Source organism: Erpetoichthys calabaricus, chromosome 9 (genome assembly GCF_900747795.2).
Source record: "Erpetoichthys calabaricus chromosome 9, fErpCal1.3, whole genome shotgun sequence".
NCBI classification, from domain to species: domain Eukaryota; kingdom Metazoa; phylum Chordata; class Cladistia; order Polypteriformes; family Polypteridae; genus Erpetoichthys; species Erpetoichthys calabaricus.
In genome coordinates, this window is record NC_041402.2 from 105,672,554 (window position 1) to 105,693,476 (window position 20,923).

Sequence of the window (20,923 nt, forward strand, 5' to 3'; positions counted from 1 at the left end):
TGCTTAAATAACTGATTGATGTAAATAAGTTATTGATGTAAAATGTTAGTGTTTTAAACTGTTAACTTTAGTGTAGTAGTTCGTTTATGCGGTTATGCAGACTTTTATTTTGATAACTGGATGTTGTAGAGAAAACGGAAGGGGGTAGAAGGACGAGCTGTGAAGAAGAACGGAGAAGAGAAAAGAAAAAGAGCGTGGCGCCAAGGTGGTGTAGCAGAAAGTTTGGGAGACAAATTATCAGCAAGATAATTTACTGGAATATGAACGGCTAATATATTTCGATTGGACGTTCGCAGTGTCTATCTGGCGAAGAACCCTTCATTAACTCAGCTAGGGGAAGTAGCAGCGTGAAGAGGCAGCAGCTAACTCAGCTCAACGCACTTCTGGTGAACGTTCGTTTATTTGGAGACGCTTTTGGATTCGCTCAACAGCGGTTCCCTGCTCACGGACTGAGGCAGAGGGGTCAGAAAGATTTGTTGGACTGATACCACCATTGCCAAGTAAGGTACCTCTTTCATTTTATTTGTTGCTCCTGGTAGAGTGAAATGACCGCTAAGTTTTTGGTTGCAACACTCACAAGCACCGAATCAGGCCTGCAATGTTTTGTTTCAATACGAGTGACAAGACTGAATGTGTTTTTATTGTATTATTAATAGTGTAATATAGTTCCTGATTATTTCCAGTTTATTAATTGTGTTTTGCTGGTTTATAATTAAACAGAGAGTTTATCATTGTTTTATAAACCAGTTTCTTAGTGTTTATTATAAGTTTGTGTAGTATAAACTATTGGTTTGGGAATGAATGTTAACAGCTAACTTCTTCTACCTTTATTTATTTGTTATTACCTGACCAGTATATTGCAATATTTAATTAATAATGTTTTGTTCATAGTGACCCGAGACACATAATATTAAAGTAATTAGAATTATAATAAATTAGGCATTGGAGTAAAGAACTCAGGGCCCCTTTCTACACACAGTTAGAGTAGACGGGCTACACCAGTTTGAAGTATATTGTTGTACTTCACTTTAACCTGTTCCCATGTTCTTCCTGTGCTCACGTTTGATCTGGAATTATGACATATTAAATAACAATTAATCTGACACATAGGAAATTAAACACTGCATTCAGTAAGTACAATGTACACTACTTACACATTTAATTTGTCGGCCACTTTTTGCCAGCCGTCTTTTCTGGTTTGGGCTGCTTTTGCAGTGTTACCCCTTGTGCATATTAAATCTTGAAATTCTTCATATCCTTTGAGTAAAAGGTCCTGCTCCACTTGTGTGAAAAAATGCGCCTGTTCTTTTGTCAATTTGTTACAGCCTATCAAAGACTTACTGATCATGTTTTCTAGACTCAATATATATGGGCTTTTCAATCAGCGCGGGCATGCACAATCATCTTGGATGTTTGGATCCAGCTAGACTAATCTACTTCATGGCTGCATTTGAAAAACCGACTTATCCTGGATGAGTTTCACCGGCATTAACTCATTCAAGATGAGGCATCTGATCTTGGATGATTTAAGCGACGTACGGAAAATACCCCCCAGGTTCAGATGAAGTATGGGTTTTGGCACTATCATTTGAGCTTTACATTTACATGGTGGACAAAGATTTGTTTGCAGAGGGACCTGGGATACCTCGTCAAGTCCACAGTCAAATGGGATATTATTCTCTTGCTTTGGAACAATCCCATTTACTCTGTTTATCTGTTGCCTTTTATTTTTTGTGTTCTTGTTTTCTTTATCAGGCTCGAAAGTTGAGTGCCCTTACTCTGGTTGCCATTATCATGCTGTTCATATCTCTCCCCTGAGCATCACGGTCACTCAAGGTTTTAACATGATATGCACAGGTATGTTTTCAGTCAGCACCACAAGGAGGAAGAGTTGAGACTTTGAGGACATTATTGTTGTAACGACCGACCGTTACCCGGCCGGCAGCCCCACTACCAGGTCCCGTGGCCTGGATGAATTACTGAGGAAAACCTGAATCTACCAAGCCGTACCTCTGACAAATAATATTTTCCCCCAATTGACGGTTAAACACAAGCAGACAATATCAGAATGTAAATCAAGTGCAGTAAAATATTAGATGAAACAAAATGACAAATACAATAATACAAAACTCCGGCATAATATATATATATATATATATATATATATATATATATATATATATATATATATATATATATTATATATATATATATATATATATATATATATATATATATATATATATATATATATATATATATATCCCTCCACCGTACCACCAAAGTGAAAGACACTATATATACAATAAAATATTCTCCCTTGTCCTGCACACGAATAACAAACACACAATACAAGTAATGAAAAAGAATGATTATTGAAATGATAATGAATGTGAAAATGAATCCAGGTAAATAAATGTCCAAATTACTGATAGCTGTTCTAAATGTTTGTGTTTGATTCCCCCGAATGAATACCGGAACAATCTCACTGTGATTCCTCGGCGATGGTGGAAAATTTAAGTCCAACCCTAGGGTTTCTGGCGATGAATGCATTGCAGTAAATCTGGCCGAGTGAGAAGCAAACTGGAAGAATGTTGTGATGTGAATGAAGGCAGAAGAATGATGATCAGTTGCAGTAAGGTGAATCTCATTCTCTCTCCTCTCTCCTCTTCTTTCCCCCCTTCCCGTTTAAATAATAATGAGCCGGATGCAAATGGAAAAACCTCTGGTACTGACATTTCCAGGGGGTCGCTGCCTCCACGCAACAGCCTTCCCCGTTTCTTATTACGGGGAAGACATTTAAACAAACACATACTAGTTTAGACGGGGTGATGTGACGAGACACAACAGAGTGCAAACACAATAAACAACAATACTTGTGGCCCCGCTGCATTATTATTATTATTTTTATCATTATTATTATTATGGTTGTTGTTGTTGTTATTATGCTAGCTGGAGGGCTTTCTTATTTAAAAACGACTAAACAGTTAAATTCCACAGTTCTTGATGGACAATATTATTTGCATATTTCAATCATATCAGCAAAAGAAAAAGTAACTAAAATATCGATTTATTTGTCAAGTCAGTTGGGCCTCACCAAGGGAAAGAGAATGGTGTCAAACATTTCAAGAATATATGCTGTATCTCAAAGATCAACCTCTGTTTTAATAATAAAAGACAAAAAGAAAAGAAGTCAACAGAAAAAAAAATGATTGTGGTAAATCGAAAAGTATAGTGTATTATTACACCATCTTCTGGTCACAATGCCACCTCAAAGACACAATTATAGCAAAATAAGCAAGTCAACAACATAAATTAATTACAGCACAAATAATATTTCTATGCTTTGCTTGTATTAAAAAATATCTTTATTCAAATCCACAAAGATGCTCTGTCTAGAGACCCAAGTTAAAAATGAACAGAGATGAATGTAGCAGTCATCTGACTTGCTCCTGGTACTCTGGTAGTTATATAGACATAGACAGTTCATAATTCGGACAGTAAAAAGATTCCAGGAGAATGTTTTCTATTTACAACGTATTTATTTATTCTTTTTGAAATCATTTAATTCATTTCACAGCTGCCAGAGCCGGACTTTTGCACTACGTAGGGGCAGGAAACAAATCCAGATAGTCCAACAATATATTGCAGAGGGTAAATTTATGGGAAACACGGAAGAAACATTCCTCCATCCATTATCCAACGCGCTATATCCTAACTACTGGGTCACGGGTGTCTGCTGGAGCCAATTCCAGACCACACAGGGCTCAAGGCAGGAAACAAACCCCGGGCAGGGTGCCAGCCCACCGCAGATGGAAGAAACAAGGGTGCCCAAACACTATGACCTCTGCAGTAAGCAGCACTTACACTGCTTCATTACACGGTCTTTTATATTATAGCTATGAATAAAAAACTTTCCCCTTCCTCTACCTTAACCAGTGAAAATCCGACTTGTTCTTACTTTTCAGTATATTTTATTTAAACAGTTGCTATACAAACACATTGATGTTGTACTATCTTATATGATCCACTGTTAGCTATCAATTTATCTGTATATGTTTCATTAATTTTCACAAATCTAAGAAAAATGCATGGAATTGAACAAGCTAAAAAGAATGTATTAACACAAATAATCACAAATAGCACCTTTTTGAAGTTTATAAACAAAGAAAAAACCTTCAGTTTCGGTAGTTCCTTTGAGAGCAACATCATGTTGTACAGCCATAGTTGGTTAAAAATTTGGAAAATGATTAGACCAAAAATGTTATACTGCTTTAAACTAAACTCGCATCTTGTCTGCTGTGAGTTCAAAGTTATTCTGTAGAGTCTGTTACATTATCCTCTCTGCAAGCTGTGGTTAGAGAGATTTTGTTCAGTGCCTGAGCAGAATATAACACAGTGGGTCTTAGTGCACAATAGTAGATGGCAGAGTCACTCAAAGAGAGATCAGAAATTTGCAGTTGAGTTGAATATTGTCCCGTTGTAGAAGAAAAACGAGCATGAGCAAAGTCCGCTTTATAATTAGCACTACTAGATCGTGCTCCTTTGTACAGAATGAATTGCATGGCCTGATTTGGATACCTTCGGTACCAGTTTAGTATAGGATAGCTATCAGTTGTTGAGTAGCTGCAATTCAGTGTCACTGCCCTACCTTCTCTACTTGAGACATCTTTTTCAGTATTAGTGACTGAATCACTTATAATTAAGCCTGAAAAACAGAGGACACGAGAAAAAAAATATTAAACTGTATCAGAAATGAACAGGCACACTTGTACAGTATTTGGTTTACTTTACCTGGAGAAATGGCAAATATGAATATAAAAAAATATGAGTAGATGTCCATTATAAGGTGAAGGTAGAAAAATTATTGTATTAAATTATTTTATTTCCTGTTTGCTACGAATCAATGGCAAATGTTACAAATAAACATTTGAGCATACAGGCTAATATATAAAGCTTGTAAAGGTATGATGCTTTAATTTGCATAAATGTCTGTGCAATCATGTTTCTGATTGAAGGATGGGGTGGGTCTCTGGGGAACATTTTTAAATTTGCAACAGTTTGCCTAATGGAGTATTATTATGTAAAATGTAGAAACAATATTAATAAGACACCCATAACATTTTAAACTATAGAGTAGGATTATGAAACCCATACGGTAACATTTTAAAAAAACTATAAGAGCTTAGTATGTATATGCTTTTTAGGCATATCTATATGAATCACATATTTATATTAATTAGCAGTCACTAGTAAGCCAGATTGCTGTTTGCTTGTTTCATCACCTGCCTCTTATGCTCTTGAAACAAAGAGAAGGATACTTTTCACCTTAGCATTTTTCAATTAGTAGCTTGTCTATCTGGGTGATTTTCTTGATATTTAGAATAACACAAACATTAGTTTAAAGCTTAAAAACTGATTAAACTGCATGTTAATAATATGCTGACTAAAGTGCATCAAAATGTATTAGAACTTAACAAAATTTAAATGACATAATCACCCTAAATGTTTTGCTTAATAATGATAAAAGCACACTTCTATGTTCTAGCTTTTGAAAATTTTTCAGATTGTGTATTTGCTAGTTTCCGAATGTGGTTGGTCCATGCTTTGGTGTCATCTGGCACCAGTATAAAAATGGTGACATAGCAAATTGCAACAAATAAAACACATATTTAGAAAAAAATGAGAGGGCTAATGACTACAGAGTGAAGGAAAGCACACTTATGCAATAAGTAAATTTGTAATTCATATGTCTAGACTTAACTGCACAGGTGTCATGTCTAATACAATTGATTATTTTACCAAAAGTGTACAACATACTTCTTCTCATCCCCACTCTTCTTTTCTCTTCTCCAAACCAGTGCACCCAATCAAACGAAAGACAATTTTTAAGATAATATTTCTGTCATGAATTTAGATTAAGTTAATGCATTCATGTTTTTAACTTGCATACATTGCATACATTCATACTGCCATTTTCATTGCACATTAATTATATTACTAGAAAAGATTTTTTTTTTTAGGAACATTCCATTAGTTTTTATGGAAATTGCATGCATTCATGCTGCCATTTTGTTAATTTCATTGCACATTAATTATATTACTAGGACAGATTTTTTTTCCTAAGGAACATTCCAAAAGTTAGACCTCTTATAAAATTTCAAGACATTGAAAAACTAATTCTTGCATTTATCTTTAGTCAACGTTTGTAGGTTACTGTAATGCACTCCTAATGGGACTACCTAAGAAAGACATCAATCAGTTGCAATTAATTCTGCATGCAGCAGCAAGATTCTTAACCAGAAAAAGAAAATATGAGCACTTCTTATCAGTGTTGGCATTGTTACATAAGAAAATATGTAACCAATGTAAGTGTGTTTTATTTATGTAATTTTTTATGTATTCACTATTATTCTTATCAAATTTGAATTTGCTTTTCTTTGTTTGTAACTATTTCTTTAACATCTTATAAAACTGTTTGGTCTAAATCCTGTGTATGAAAATGTGCTTTAGAAATAAATGCTGTTGTTGTTGTTGTTATTGCTTATGCACCCATTCATTTTCATGCACTGACATTTTAAAGTTAATATCATGCACTCATGCTTATTTCATATATTTATTTTCTGGTCATTTTAAGTAATTTTAATGTTCCAGTTTATAGAGTTATTTAAAAAATCATATTCCTTTTTGTTTTTTGTGTGTTTTTATTTTTGGTCAGAACCGCTCTTCCTTTTTGTACTAAAACAAATCTATGGGAATAAAGTCAATGCAGAAGTACTTCAAGACAGAAAAATTACACTTTCTTGTGCTTAGTGCTTTTTAAATTAGAATCTTTTATAAATGCTCCAAATCACTTCAGTTTACTCAAAGGTATTGAATTATATTTTGTGCAGAAAGTTTCACCCTCATCATAAAGAGTAAACCAATAGGTGACTTCAGGAAAAATGATCAGAAGGACTTAAAGTTGTGAATGCCACATCAAATGACCCAAGGGGTTCACTCTCAAAATTGGATATGAGAGTCAAATTTACTCCTTTTCACAAAACTTTGAAAAAATGGGGACCAGTAAAATAGGTATGCGGACTATCATTTTATGCTATTTCAAGGTCACTGATCTCAAATGTAATGTTTTTGAAAATTGATTCTTGTTTGGTGGTCCTAACCCTCTAAGAGCCACTCCCAAATTTCAAATCTGAAGCGTTTGAGGCATTGTTTTAGAATATTTCAAGGTAGATGATACGAATATGGTATTATTTTTAATTTTCGATGTTTTACTAGGGATCAACTATGGGCCTCTATCAGAGGGTGAAAAATGATTATTACAATTATTGACTATTACAATCAAGAATATTTAGACTTTAAACATTTAAACTGAGCACAATTTCATATTTCAAATATCTGACTTAACTATTTTTGTTTATTATGTATTTCTAACTCATGAAGTAAATCATTACATTTTTTAAGAACACCTTGAATTTGTGTGAATAATAATAATAATAATACTTTATTGATTCTGATCAAATCCTTTCTTCAAAGCACCTAATACTTTTATTATAACTGGCAAAACTTTCATTTTACAGTTCCCCATCCTGCTGATCTTGATTTTCAGGTATTTGTATTTACTGAACTTTTCATGCTTGTAATTATACTTCAGCATACCATAGAAACATCTTACAAAAAGATCTAAAAACACTGAAGCAGCAAACTTTGTGAAAACCAATACTTATGTCATTCTCAAAATGTTTCGCCACAACTGTAGAATAGGTGGCTAAGTTTAAAATCCAATACTAGAGGAATTTGAGACTTGATCTTGAAGTGCTGATTAACATCAGCTCGGATTTTTTCAAGCTCAATGTTGGTGAGCTTTTTTGGATTCAATATTTACTGCCTTTGAGTTCCTGTTATTAGCATTCAAATTCTCAAAAATGTCTGGCTTCCTTTTTCTCCAGAAACTGAATGTGCCTTTTACAGTCCCACCTTCAGTTGTCTTAGCATCAGCATAATGAGAGCTCGTTATTGCATCCTTATATTGCTCTATTGTCTATTGTAGTCTTGAGTTTTTCTGCTTTGTTGCAGACAATGATTATGTTTGATCAGACAGGCCAGGTTCAGATGAAGTATGGGTATTGGCCCTATCATTTGAGCTTTACATTTACATTGTGGACAAAGATTTGTTTGAAGTGGGACCTGGGATACCTCAACAAGTCCACAGTCAAATGGGATATTATTCTCTTGCTTTGGAACCATACCATTTACTCTGTTTTTGTATTCATGTTTTGTTTATCAGGCTCGAAAGTTGAGTGCCCTTACTCTGGTAGCCATTCTCATATTGTTCATATCTCTCTCCTGAGCATCACGGTCACCCAAGGTTTTAACAAGATATGCACAAGTACGTTTTCAGTCAGCAACATGAGGAGGAAGAGTTGGGACTTTGAGGACATTATTATTATTTTTATTGTTGTTGTTGTTGTTTTTATTTTGCTGGCAAGGGGGGCTTTCTTATTTAAAAATGACTAAACAGTTATATTCCACAGTTCTTGATGGACAATATAATTTGCATAATTCAATCATATCAGCAAAAGAAGAAATAACTAAAATATGGATTCATTTGTCAAGTCAGTTGGCTGCGGTGGGCTGGCGCCCTGCCCGGGGTTTGTTCCCTGCCTTGCTCCCTGTGTTGGCTGGGATTGGCTCCTGCGGACCCCCGTGACCCTGTAGTTAGGATATAGCGAGTTGGATAATGAATGGATGGATGGAAGTCATTTGGGCCTCACCAAGGGGAAGAGAATGGTGTCAAACATTTCAAGAATATATGCTGTATCTAAAAGATCAATCTCTGTTTTAATAATAAAAGACAAAAAGAAAAGAAGTCAACAGAAAAAATGATAGTGGTAAATCGAAAAGTATAGTACATTATTACACCATCTTAAAAAAAAGAAATGTTTGATTTTTTACCATGTTTATAGGAAATAAACTATTATAACTTCAACTACACCCATATAATGATATACATGGGCAGAAAATGTGTTTCCACACTGTTAGTTTTTTTTTTTTTTTTTTTGGCTATTTTAAATTTTAATTTTTGCCTATTAGTTTAGTTTATTTACTGTTTAATGTATACAGCCACTAGAATATGTAACAGAGAAGTATCTGTGAACAAGTCTTAAAAATATATTTATTGCTTATAGTATACAGGTGTTATTGCAATTAGGCGCTAATGCACAAAAACATAGATTTGTGTTTGGTGGACTGTCCTTAGAGCTAAGTGCTACATGTTGCTTCAGCATGAAAGTTGATTAATTCATCAGCAATGTCCTGGCCAGTACTTACAGCTTTTTTCCTTTCACAAAGGGTTTTTCTTTCTGTTTTTTTCAGGTATTCAGAAATGAATTTTAGCAATTACATCACAGCAGACCAGTGACAGATTTTGAGTAAGTAAATAATAACTATGTTGAGCAGAGAGCATTAGTTCTTCGAATGCACTAGGTTCAATGTTGGGAATTGCACAGTGGAAAGATTGTTCTGGTCACAGTGCCACCTTAAATACACAATGATAGCAAAATAAGCACATCAACAACATAAATTAATTACAGCACAAATAATATGTTTATGCTTTACTTGTATTAAAAGAATATCTTTATTCAAATCCACAAAAAAGCTCTGTCCAGAGACCCAAGTTAAAAATGAACAGAGATTAATGTAGCAATCATCTGAGTTGCTCCTGGTGCTCTGGTAGTTATCTTCTCCAGATATTGTAGGAATTTGCAGAACTTTGGATTGTGGACAGTTAGGAAGTACTGCAATTAAAAAGTTCAAGGTATAAGCAGGTAAGTAGTTGGTGTGCTTCAGTGTGTCAGTCTACAGTCTAGCAGTTGTGTGGTCTCAAGATGCCAGGATTTGCTAACATTTGTTGAAACTTTAGCATTGTATTGTTTTTATACAATAAACCAGTTTTAAGTAGGAGTTTTGTCAATAGTAACAATAATAATAATCCAGCCATCCTTCCATTCTCGTAGTCTGATTGCCAGGACAGGGTTGCAGTGATAATAATAGAAATAATAATAATTTCATAAATCTGTAAATATACAGATAACAATGACACACTGAAAATGACTAATTTTCACTGCTGCTTACAATTACCTTGGTTTATAATAGTAAACAAGTTAATGAGTTTCCCAGTATGGACAGGTGTACAGGATTTAAAAAAAGAATACTAGTTAAGTTTGTACTTGGAAGAAAGTGACAGTAGAAGGCCCATTGCGGAGGGAGTGGGGACTCAATTAAACAGATATTGCATTAAAAGTTGCATTGGGTTACAAAGAAGTATGATTTTGTTTTCTTTCACATTCAAACTGTGTGTTTTATGTGTAATACTAGCATCCATGTTAAAAAGAGAAGCACAAAATATTTTCAAAAGTGTATATACAAAACACATGATGTGGGCTTGCCCTCTGAAAGTGGGTCACATTAATAAAAAAATGGAAGAGTTAAAGCTTCTGTCACACACATGCACCTTGGGGACTGTTTAAAGATTCTGGTGGTCTTAACTCTTCACCGATCCACAAGATGGCACTGTATACTAATGCCTTTTCTCTTCCTCCCTCTACGGACTGACAACCCAACCACCTCTGACATCACTTCCAGTGTCCATCCCCCTTGACCCACCTCTTTCTGCCTGGCCTATACTTAACTGGAAGTGTTGCCATCTTAGTCAGTCTAATCTGAGACTTGTATCCTCAGAGACATTGTTTTTGCTGAAAGCCTTAAATTATTTTGCCTTTATAATATATGGGGTTGTGATGTTGCCCCAACTCTTTGTCTTTCTCTTGTCCTCTTTTACACCTCATCTATTAGCATTAGATCACAAAGCCTAATGTGAAAGGGAAATTGGCAGCTATTGCATTGTTACACATTATCTTAGCTAAAAATGTATTCACTGGTGTATAGTTCATAAAAGAATTATTTGTTGAGGCTGCTGACTCAATGTTTGGGGATTTCAAAACCAAAAATGAAATATCACCTGCCATGAATGACTTTCAGTTGTCAAGGAATACTTTAACAAGGCAAAGTGAAGTTATGGCAAAAGACCTCAAGGATCTAATAGAAAAGGACAAAGCCACATGCAAGTGTTTTTTTTTTTTTTTTTACAATATTTTTCATTTATTGTTAACTAATGCACTGGACAAAAAATTGGAGAAACTTTCCATGGAATTTTTTTATCATTATCATTGTAATATTCAGCACATATTGTGTAAAAAGGTTTTAAATTTGAAAGAGGTAATTCATTTTGTGCTGAAGGTTGTATGCTCTACTTGAACAAGAAGTTTATATAGCACAAGCTGTTTCTCTTGCAACCAAAAGCAGGCAGAGGCAGACAACACACACAACTTGCTGCACACTGATGTGCAGTGGCTCAGCAGATGTAAAGGTTTGGCGAGGGTCACAGACTTGATGTCCGAAATTACAGATTTTCAGAAGTTCTGGTTATGTCTAATGAGGGGATGACCAGTGGCTTCTGGAATTAGACTTCCTCAAAGTCCTTTTTGAAGTACTGATTGTCCAGCTGCAACAACAAAATAAAAGGTGTTATTTACACAATCATGTTCAAAAGAAAGATATAAGTCTCTCAAGTAAACTTCAACAGTAAAACCAGCACTATTTAATCACATGTGTTCAGAGATTGAATTTCAGGGTAAAGACAAAGTACAGCTTGACAGAGTGCATTACATTGAGTTAATTTAGCTGAACTTATCTTTTAATGACTCTATATTTTTCAACACTGTTTCTTCCTGTTTAGCTCAGATTTAGACATGGAAGATACAGGCTCAAAATTGAAATCACTCTTAGACTACAAAACAACAGCAGCAGAGAATGAAAATCTCAATCTGGAAAATGATATTCATATGCAGGCTAGGTCAACAAATGAGTTATAAGAACTGCTATTGGAAGACAAATATCCTAAACTATGAATATGTGCCATTTAATTGTTTTTGTTTTTGTTTGTTTGTTTTTTGTATTTTGTATCAGACTATTTGTGTGAGTCTGCAATGCCTCACACGAAAATAATCAAGTCAAAGTAGAGCTCTACTATGGATGCCTGAAACTTGCATCCAGGTTCTACCATTCAGACAGTGCTAATGCTCAAATTAAACTAGAATATTCATTTTTCAAAACATGGAAACATTGCTAGTTCACTGCAACATTTGTTGATTGCTTTTATTATCAGTTTGTTATTTTAGCAATGGATATCATTATTGTACCAATATACCAACGGTTTAGTTCTCCTAAATCAGAATTGCAAATTGACACTACTAGATTGCACTTGACTGGTGAAAGGAAAATTAGATCTAGAAAACATTAGAGCCCTGCAGTAGCTGATTACACATTACTTAAGAGAGGCAAAATCATGAAGGTGGGGCTGTAACTATTTATATAAAGGAGAAACTGTATGTATGTATTCTTCAAATGTGTGATGAGTTATATCTCCGTGAGGATATTTGGATTTAAATAGAACACATTAGGGATAGAGATCTGATATGAACACCCCAGTACAGACAATAGTTTCAATATGTTTCTTTTTAACAATATCTAATAAAGCAAGTTTAGATGAAGATATTATAGTGATATTATATAATGTAGGATATTATATAATGATAGAAGACCTTGATCACCCAGATATTACGTGGGGTAATGTTGTAAATACTAGACTCCAAGAACAGGAGTTTTTAGATGTAATCAATGACTGTTGTTTAACTCAGCAATTAGCACACACATCCTAAACAGTAAACTACAGCCTCAGGGGACTGACTTTTTAAACTGAAGACCCGCCTCTCCCCTTCATTCGTTGGTCAAAATTCCAGTCTTCAATTCAAAAGGTAATCCCTAGAGGCCTTAATTGACTGTTTATTATATGTGTGCTGAGCATTCTGGAAGCAATTTTTTAACAATATATTAGCAATAAAGCACACTAGATAATAGACATGTGGATTATTCAACATGTGTAACCTATGTTTTTTTTTCTTTTTTCCATGGATATTTTTCACTTTGTTTGCTGCTGTACAGCACTGGTAACTTTTGTCTTCTATTATGTCAAAATGTTTCTTTCCATTCTATGTGAAAACGTGAAATTTTGAACAAAATCCAGACGTTTCCAAGGAGAGTAAAAAAATTGACATTTCCAATGTGGACATTATCCATGTAGTGGATACTCAGTAAGGTTGTTTTACAGTTTTTGAGATTGTTTTTATCATTTGATTTATCTTTAACATTTAGCACACAAAGGTTTTGTGAGTCTATTACACTGACTTATTTCTGGATAAAATGGATGTGTGATAAGTTTATTCACACAGTCTCCATTTCCCGTCATAGAATGAAAGAATAATGTCTGGAAACAAATATTGTTAATTCCCCCTCAATGCCTACCTCTTCCACTGACCATCACAAAACAGACAACAAAAAAATTGGAGGCGTCATTTCTTGAGCAGATCATAAGCATAAAATTCTTCCAGCAATTTCACTGTGAGCCCACAAGAGGGTAGCAAAACCTCATTTTTGCAGAAAAACTGCATTTACTGTACATGTTTTTGTTTTGTTTTATTTTGCTTTGCTTTTTCCTTCACAATTCACTCACAATTCCAGAAAATGAGAACAGTAAATCGTATACAAGACACCTGAATCTAACAAAGTTAAATTAACCATATACAACTAAAGACGACAGGTTTGGAACTGTTGTGGAATATTTCTTCCATGGAATTGGATACCTTGCCCTTACAGTTGCTTATATTGTGCTTTTTGAGCATAAGATAAGTCTAATTTTAATGACTTAAAGTACTGTCCTGCTCAGTAGTTGGTCCTTCAATTTTTATTTAGTTAATATGCACATTGCAGCTATGTCAGACCATATGTATATATACCAATAGTGGAGATTATTTTTGAGTTCAATACAGCAAAGTATCTTATTTTGCAAGTGCCCATTTTTAAAATCAAGCCAATTGCTAGATATTTAAAAAGTTCAATATAGTGTTACTTATTCTCCTGCCATTTTGTATTTTGCAGTGGCCAGCAAATATCATCAATAATCAGTATACCATTGTGATTTATACTTTAAATACAGTGCATCCGGAAAGTATTCACAGCGCATCACTTTTTCCACATTTTGTTATGTTACAGCCTTATTCCAAAATAGATTAAATTCATTTTTTTCCTCAGAATTCTACACACAACACCCAATAATGACAATGTGAAAAAAGTTTACTTGAGATTTTTCCAAATTTATTAAAAATAAAAAAATTGAGAAAGCACATGTACATAAATATTCACAGCCTTTGCCATGAAGCTCAAAATTGAGCGCAGGTGCATCCTGTTTCCCCTGATCATCCTTGAGATGTTTCTGCAGCTTAATTGGAGTTCACCTGTGGTAAATTCAGTTGGTTGGACATGATTTGGAAAGGCACACACCTGTCTATGTAAGGTCCCACAGTTGACAGTTCATGTCAGAGCACAAACCAAGCATGAAGTCAAAGGAATTGTTTGTAGACCCCCGAGACAGGATTGTCTCGAGGCACAAATCTGGGGAAGGTTATAGAAAAATTTCTGCTGCTTTGAAGATCCCAATGAGCACAGTAGCCTCCATCATCCGTAAGTGGAAGAAGTTCAAAACCACCAGGACTCTTCCTAGAGCTGGCCGGCCATCTAAACTGAGTGATCGGTGGAGAAGGGCCTTAGTCAGGGAGGTGACCAAGAACTCGATTGTCACTCTGTCAGAGCTCCAGAGGTCCTCTGTGGAGAGAGGAGAACCTTCCAGAAGGACAACCATCTCTGCAGCAATCCACCAATCAGGCCTGTATGATAGAGTGGCCAGACGGAAGCCACTCCTTAGTAAAAGGCACATGGCAGCCTGCCTGGAGTTTGCTAAAAGGCACCTGAAGGACTCTCAGACCATGAGAAGGAAAATTCTCTGGTCTGATGAGACAAAGATTGAACTCTTTGGTGTGAATGCCAGGCATCACGTTTGGAGGAAACCTGGCACCATCCCTACAGTGAAGCATGGTGGTGGCAGCATCATGCTGTGGGGATGTTTTTCAGCAGCAGGAGCTGGGAGACTAGTCAGGATAAAGGGAAAGATGACTGCAGCAATGTACAGAGACATCCTGGATGAAAACCTGCTCCAGAGCGCTCTTGACCTCAGACTGGGGCGACGGTTCATCTTTCAGCAGGACAACGACCCTAAGCACACAGCCAAGATATCAAAGGAGTGGCTTCAGGACAACTCTGTGAATGTCCTTGAGTGGCCCAGCCAGAGCCCAGACTTGAATCCGATTGAACATCTCTGGAGAGATCTTAAAATGGCTGTGCACCAACGCTTCCCATCCAACCTGATGGAGCTTGAGAGGTGCTGGAAAGAGGAATGGGAGAAACTGGCCAAGGATAGGTGTGCCAAGCTTGTGGCATCATATTCAAAAAGACTTGAGGCTGTAATTGCTGCCAAAGGTGCATCGACAAAAGTTTTGAGCAAAGGCTGTGAAAACTTATGTACATGTGATTTCTCAGGTTTTTTTTTTTAACAAATTTGCAAAAACCTCAAGTAAACCTTTTTCACATTGTCATTATGGGGTGTTGTGTGTAGAATTCTGAGGAAAAAAATGAATTTAATCCATTTTGGAATAAGGCTGTAACATAACAAAATGTGAAAAAAGTGATGTGCTGTGAATACTTTCTGGATGCACTGTAGCTACACAAATATGTATGTTATTTTTTGCTACATGTATACATTTACATTTACATTTAGTTTATATTTATACTACATATAAAAGATTTTTAGCCTGTACTAGGAAAAGAACACTGTGGGAAGCAACCTGGACACAGACAGGCAGACATCATTTTGTCACCCAACACACGTTTATTTACAAGTATTTACAAGTATGATGAAGCACACAACCCAGTGCCGCAGCACCAATCACACAAAAGTCCAGACCTCTTTCCTCAGTGCCTCTCTTCGCCGTCTCCACTCCTCTGCTCCAAGACTCTTGTCCACTTCCACCCGACTCCAGCTCTGAATGAAGGGAGGCAGCCACTTTTATAGCCACCCGGATGTGCTCCAGGTGCTTCCTGGCAATCTTCCACAAGCACTCCCCAGTGTGGAGTCCGGGTGTCCCTGCTTCTCTTCCCCCCAGCACTTCCGGGTGTGGCGGAAGTGCTGAGGTCCAGGGCTGCCAAGGCATCCGGGCGCCCCCTGGCGGTGACCACGGGCCCTTAAAGGGTTGAGCTTCAAAGCTCTGTACCCGTGGCCCCCAAAGCAACCAGGGCGGTCGCCCCCTTGTGGTCTGGAGGAGGCGCAAGCCCTTCTCCGGTCCTCCTGGGCATCCCGGCTGGGTGCCACCTCCAGCCGCTTGCTACAACACACTATATAACAATTATTTGTAAGCTTTAAGACATTAGCCTTTTCAGATGTAAACATCCAGATATAAACTACAAAACATGGTAGATCTCATGGTAAAGCTTAGTAATTTTTATAGACATAAAAGCAGAATAATCTGGAAACAGAGTGAAGCAAGGTGAATCAGTGTGTCGAGTTACAATATTGCATCTTTTATTAAGACTACTTCTTGAAAACAATTTGGAATAAGATGATAAAAAGACCACTCCACTGCTTATTGGCTGGTTATCCTAAAGGTTTAGCAACTTGGCCATGAACCTATTGTTTTAGAGGCTTATGTTTTGAGTATGTGATACAGTGCTTTCCTGTTTGTTTCAAAAAGCAGCATTAAAATTTCTTCTGATTCCTATTTTGGCATTTAAAATGTTCAGCTATAGAGAGGAGCAATTTATTTCAAATTCACAAACTGATTAGTGTGAAAATCAGATGTTACTGCAAGTTCCTGGTTAATGAGTTTGAATGTTCTAATTTACATTTAAATTTGCTTCTTTTTTTGATGTTTACTGTCAGATGTTGGTGGTTAATTGGCCACATTATTTTGCTTAAAATTGCTCTCTACCATCTGTGGTTATGCAGTTTTTGCTTAGTGCTTCAGCAGAATGAAACATTGTGGACTGCAACGCACAGTAGTAGATGGCAGAGTCACTCAAAGAGAGAGAAGAAATTGTGAGTATAGTAAAATCTTGTCCTGCTGTTGAAGAAAACCGTTCCTGAGCAAAGGCTGCAGTATCTTCATCAGTATTCACTGACCGGGTTCCTTTAAACAGAATATATTGCATGGCTTCACTTAGATATTTTCGGTACCAAAAGAGATAAGTATAGCTGTTACTTGTTGAGTAGCTGCACTGGAGTGTCACAGTCCTGCCTTCTGTGCCTACGACATCCCTTTTATTATTGGTGACTGAATCACTTGTTATTAAACCTGCAAAGAAAAATATATAAATAATAATATTTATAAAAAATAAATACATGTTAATATAGTTTGCATTTGAAAATCAATACCTGGATAAACAGCAAAAATAAAGCTAAAGAAATAACAGTATTTTTCCATTTTGAGTTGTGTATGCTAAAAGTAATTTTTTTTCTTTTGTATCTGGTACTTAAGCTATTGGAAATGTCAAAGTAAACATGTCAGAAATTAAGGCAGTGGGTTTATGTAACAAAATATGTCTAATCTGCATACTTTTCTATGCAAATGTACATTCTGGTAGAAGGGTGGGGCATATCTTCAGGGCAACCTTTCATTTGATAAGCCAGCAACAGATTGCTTGATAGAGTTTTAGAGAGCATTTGATGAGACCAGAAAATAGCAACATCTTAAATTTAGGGGTGTGAGCAAAATCGCATCCAGCTTAGTGTACTAGTCTTGCTTGTATGCACTAGCTACATAAAAAGTTAGTAACACAAAACAGATTGGAGATTGTAGATGAATATAGCAATATAGCATATATAGCATATATTACTTTTGGCTATATATATATAATTTATAATATTTACTTATTACTTGCTAGAGATTAAAACTTCATCTCAGGATCGGTTCTGGTCAGGGCCCAGCTCAGTCATTTTCTGCAGGAACACCAGGTTTCATTTTCTCCAGCAACTATTCCTGTCTATGTAATCATGAAAGAGCAGGGTCTCACACCCATCATTTTGTCTGCTTCATGTTAATCCAGGCTAATCTCCGGTTTAGGAGGTTCATATTTGTTCCTACCAACTTTAAAACATATATGACTTTTTTTTTATAATTGGCAGTTTTCACTGTTAGGATAAGGGGGTAGATCTGTGCCTGCGGGTCCGTACATGGGCTTATGAGCTGTGCAGTAAGGTGCTACCTCTTTTTCAAAGAGAGTGGTATGCTATTTCAGAAGGAACAGAAAACAGGAGTCACATTGCTAACTTTGGAAGTTCACATTGATTGACTACTGCATTAGGTCATCAAGTAATGCTTCTGCAAAGTAACAGATGACTTAGAGCAGTGGTAAAATGTAAATCATGTAATCAAAGAGTGGCATGCTTATACAGAGGAAGAAGGAACATAGAGATTATGTGGCAGTTAAAAATTGGAAAGCAAAAGATTCTGATACACAATTCTATAGTGTCTCGTGTAGTGGTCTGCTTTGTTAAACAGTCAGAAATCCAAGACAATAACAGGACGTCAACTTTCATTGCCCTAAGATTATTTCCTGGCTGTAAGGGTTGTAAAGACAACGGAGATGTCAAAACCATGCTCCTCTCATAGTTGCCTGCCCAATCCAGATGAGAACAGGCACTTTTCAATACTGTAGATGATGGCTATGTACAATCCAATGTAGGCTTAACTGATAAAATACAGAAAGTGCAGTGATGGTGATTGAGCATAAGAATTTCTGGGTTTCATTACACAAGATATTAAGGCTACCAATTTATAGCCATTTGATGTTCTGGGATGAACATCATTTTGGATTATCTTTCTGTGGCATTGGAACCAGGTAGGATGTTTACGAAAGTAGTGAGACCCTTTAAAGCCTTTGACTGAAATTGAAAAATATGCTGAAGATCTCCACATAATTGTCAAGCACACTTCACAATAACTGATGAATGAACTGTTTAATATTAAGAGCTGAGAAATTAGAGAAATCAAGTGTTGATGATTATATAGGTTTTTAAGAGTAAGGGAAATGGTTCAGAGTTTCCTGATGGGGATGTGATTCAGATGCCATCTGACCTTGCTATGGATAAGCTGGTTAGGATTATTATTATTATTACATTGATTTAAAATTATGAGAAATAGTTTTTTGGTATCTGTTTTGTCTTCAAAACCATTTTTTTGAGAATAGATTATAATTGGATAACAAGGGATTACTATATATACTTTCAGACAATCAGAAGAATTTAAACATGGCAATATGTGGATTCACTGTTGGTTGAGTTGATCATTTGCTTAATTTCCTTTTATTGAATTAATTTTTATTTATTTTTAGCCACTATACTCTCATGACAAATTTTTGCATGTAAAAATTCCTTCTTCCACAATCCCTCCAGCTCTTGCCCCTGTGGTGACTGGATACTCAACCAAATCCCCAAGCCTTGAGTATTCCTGTATTCTGTTGCTATCACAATCTTACTGATAGCACCTGAATTATTGTACCATTCTCTTCTCACAACAGTTAATCTCCACTTCTGGATCTTCCCACACTCCATTGACTCTTGTACATGGCCATGTATTGCTCATCCTGCAGCATGTGTTTTTCATCCACTGACATTATCTGTGGCTGAACTTCAGTATATCTTCTCAGATAGATAGATAGATAGATAGATAGATAGATAGATAGATAGATAGATAGATAGATAGATAGATAGATAGATAGATAGATAGATAGATAGATAGATAGATAGATAGATAGATAGATAGATAGATAGATAGATAGATAGATAGATAGATAGATAGATACTTTATTAATCCCAAGGGGAAATTCACATACTCCAGCAGCACCTTACTGATACAAAAAACAATATTAAATTAAAGATTGATAATAATGCAGATAAAAAACAGACAATAACTTTGTATAATGTTAATGTTTACCTCCCCAGGTGGAATTGAAGAGTCGCATAGTTTGGGGGAAGAACGATCTTCTCAGTCTGTCAGTGGAGCAGGACAGTGACAGCAGTCTGTCGCTGAAGCTGATCTTCTGTCTGGAGATGTCTGTTTAGTGGATGCAGTGGATTTTCCATAATTGATAGGAGCCTGCTGAGCGCCCGTCGCTCTGTACCCGTTTAACTGGTGTTTTACATCTTGTTTGTGCTTCTTGATTATCTTTTTAACTTCTGGTTATCTTCTAGATTTTTTTTTGTTTTAAGAACAACTTTAATAGTATTTTTTGTTACATTTAGAAGAAGAATGGAGGAGAGGCTCATCAAATTTATGAGCCACATTTCATTTGGTTTGTTTGAAAACAGGTGAAAGACTGCAGCTGAAATCAACATACAAAGTAAGAGTTTTCTTTATCACCTGGCTAACTATGGAAGTTCACATTGATTGGCTGTCATATTATGCATAGCTCATCTTCTAATGCTTTTGCAAAGTACTAGGCATAAGTAAGAGGCACAGAGCAGTGATGAAAAATGTAACTTGTGTAATCGATCGTACATTTTAATTCTTAGTTGTACAGTTTGACACCATCAGAGGCAATCAGATTCAGCAACTGCAGTTGTTAAATTTGACATGCTGTTTGCCTAGAAATTATGTCAAGTACTTTAGTGTGATGCTGACCTTAGCTGTGCTTAATTTATAAAGACAGATTGCAAGGTCATCAAGGGGATGCCAGAGGTGGCAACTTTGTCCTGCTTTCTAGAGAGACCACAGACTCAAATGGGAATGCATGGGGTTGTGCTACCCTTCTAAACAAACTAACAGTCAAGGAACTGCCTGGGAGGCTTAACCCTTTGAAGCACATGAAAGGATCAAGAATGCGGTCACACCAACATATGCTTAAGGAAGCTTATAGTCTG

The 20,923-nt window shown here is 36.0% G+C and overlaps 1 protein-coding gene and 2 gene segments (V, D, J or C); 1 reads left to right on the plus strand and 2 right to left on the minus strand.

Moving 5' to 3' along the window:
* LOC114658031 (zinc finger protein 883-like) overlaps positions 1-20,923 on the plus strand; it is a 348,189-nt gene that overhangs the window by 246,223 nt on the left and 81,043 nt on the right. The window lies entirely within an intron of this gene.
* Positions 4,314-4,915, minus strand: LOC127529221 (T cell receptor alpha variable 18-like). The segment is given in 2 exon segments: positions 4,314-4,708; positions 4,795-4,915. Coding segments are annotated over 2 exon segments (444 nt in total).
* On the minus strand, positions 16,915-17,580 carry LOC127529088 (T cell receptor alpha variable 18-like). The segment is given in 2 exon segments: positions 16,915-17,357; positions 17,438-17,580. Coding segments are annotated over 2 exon segments (429 nt in total).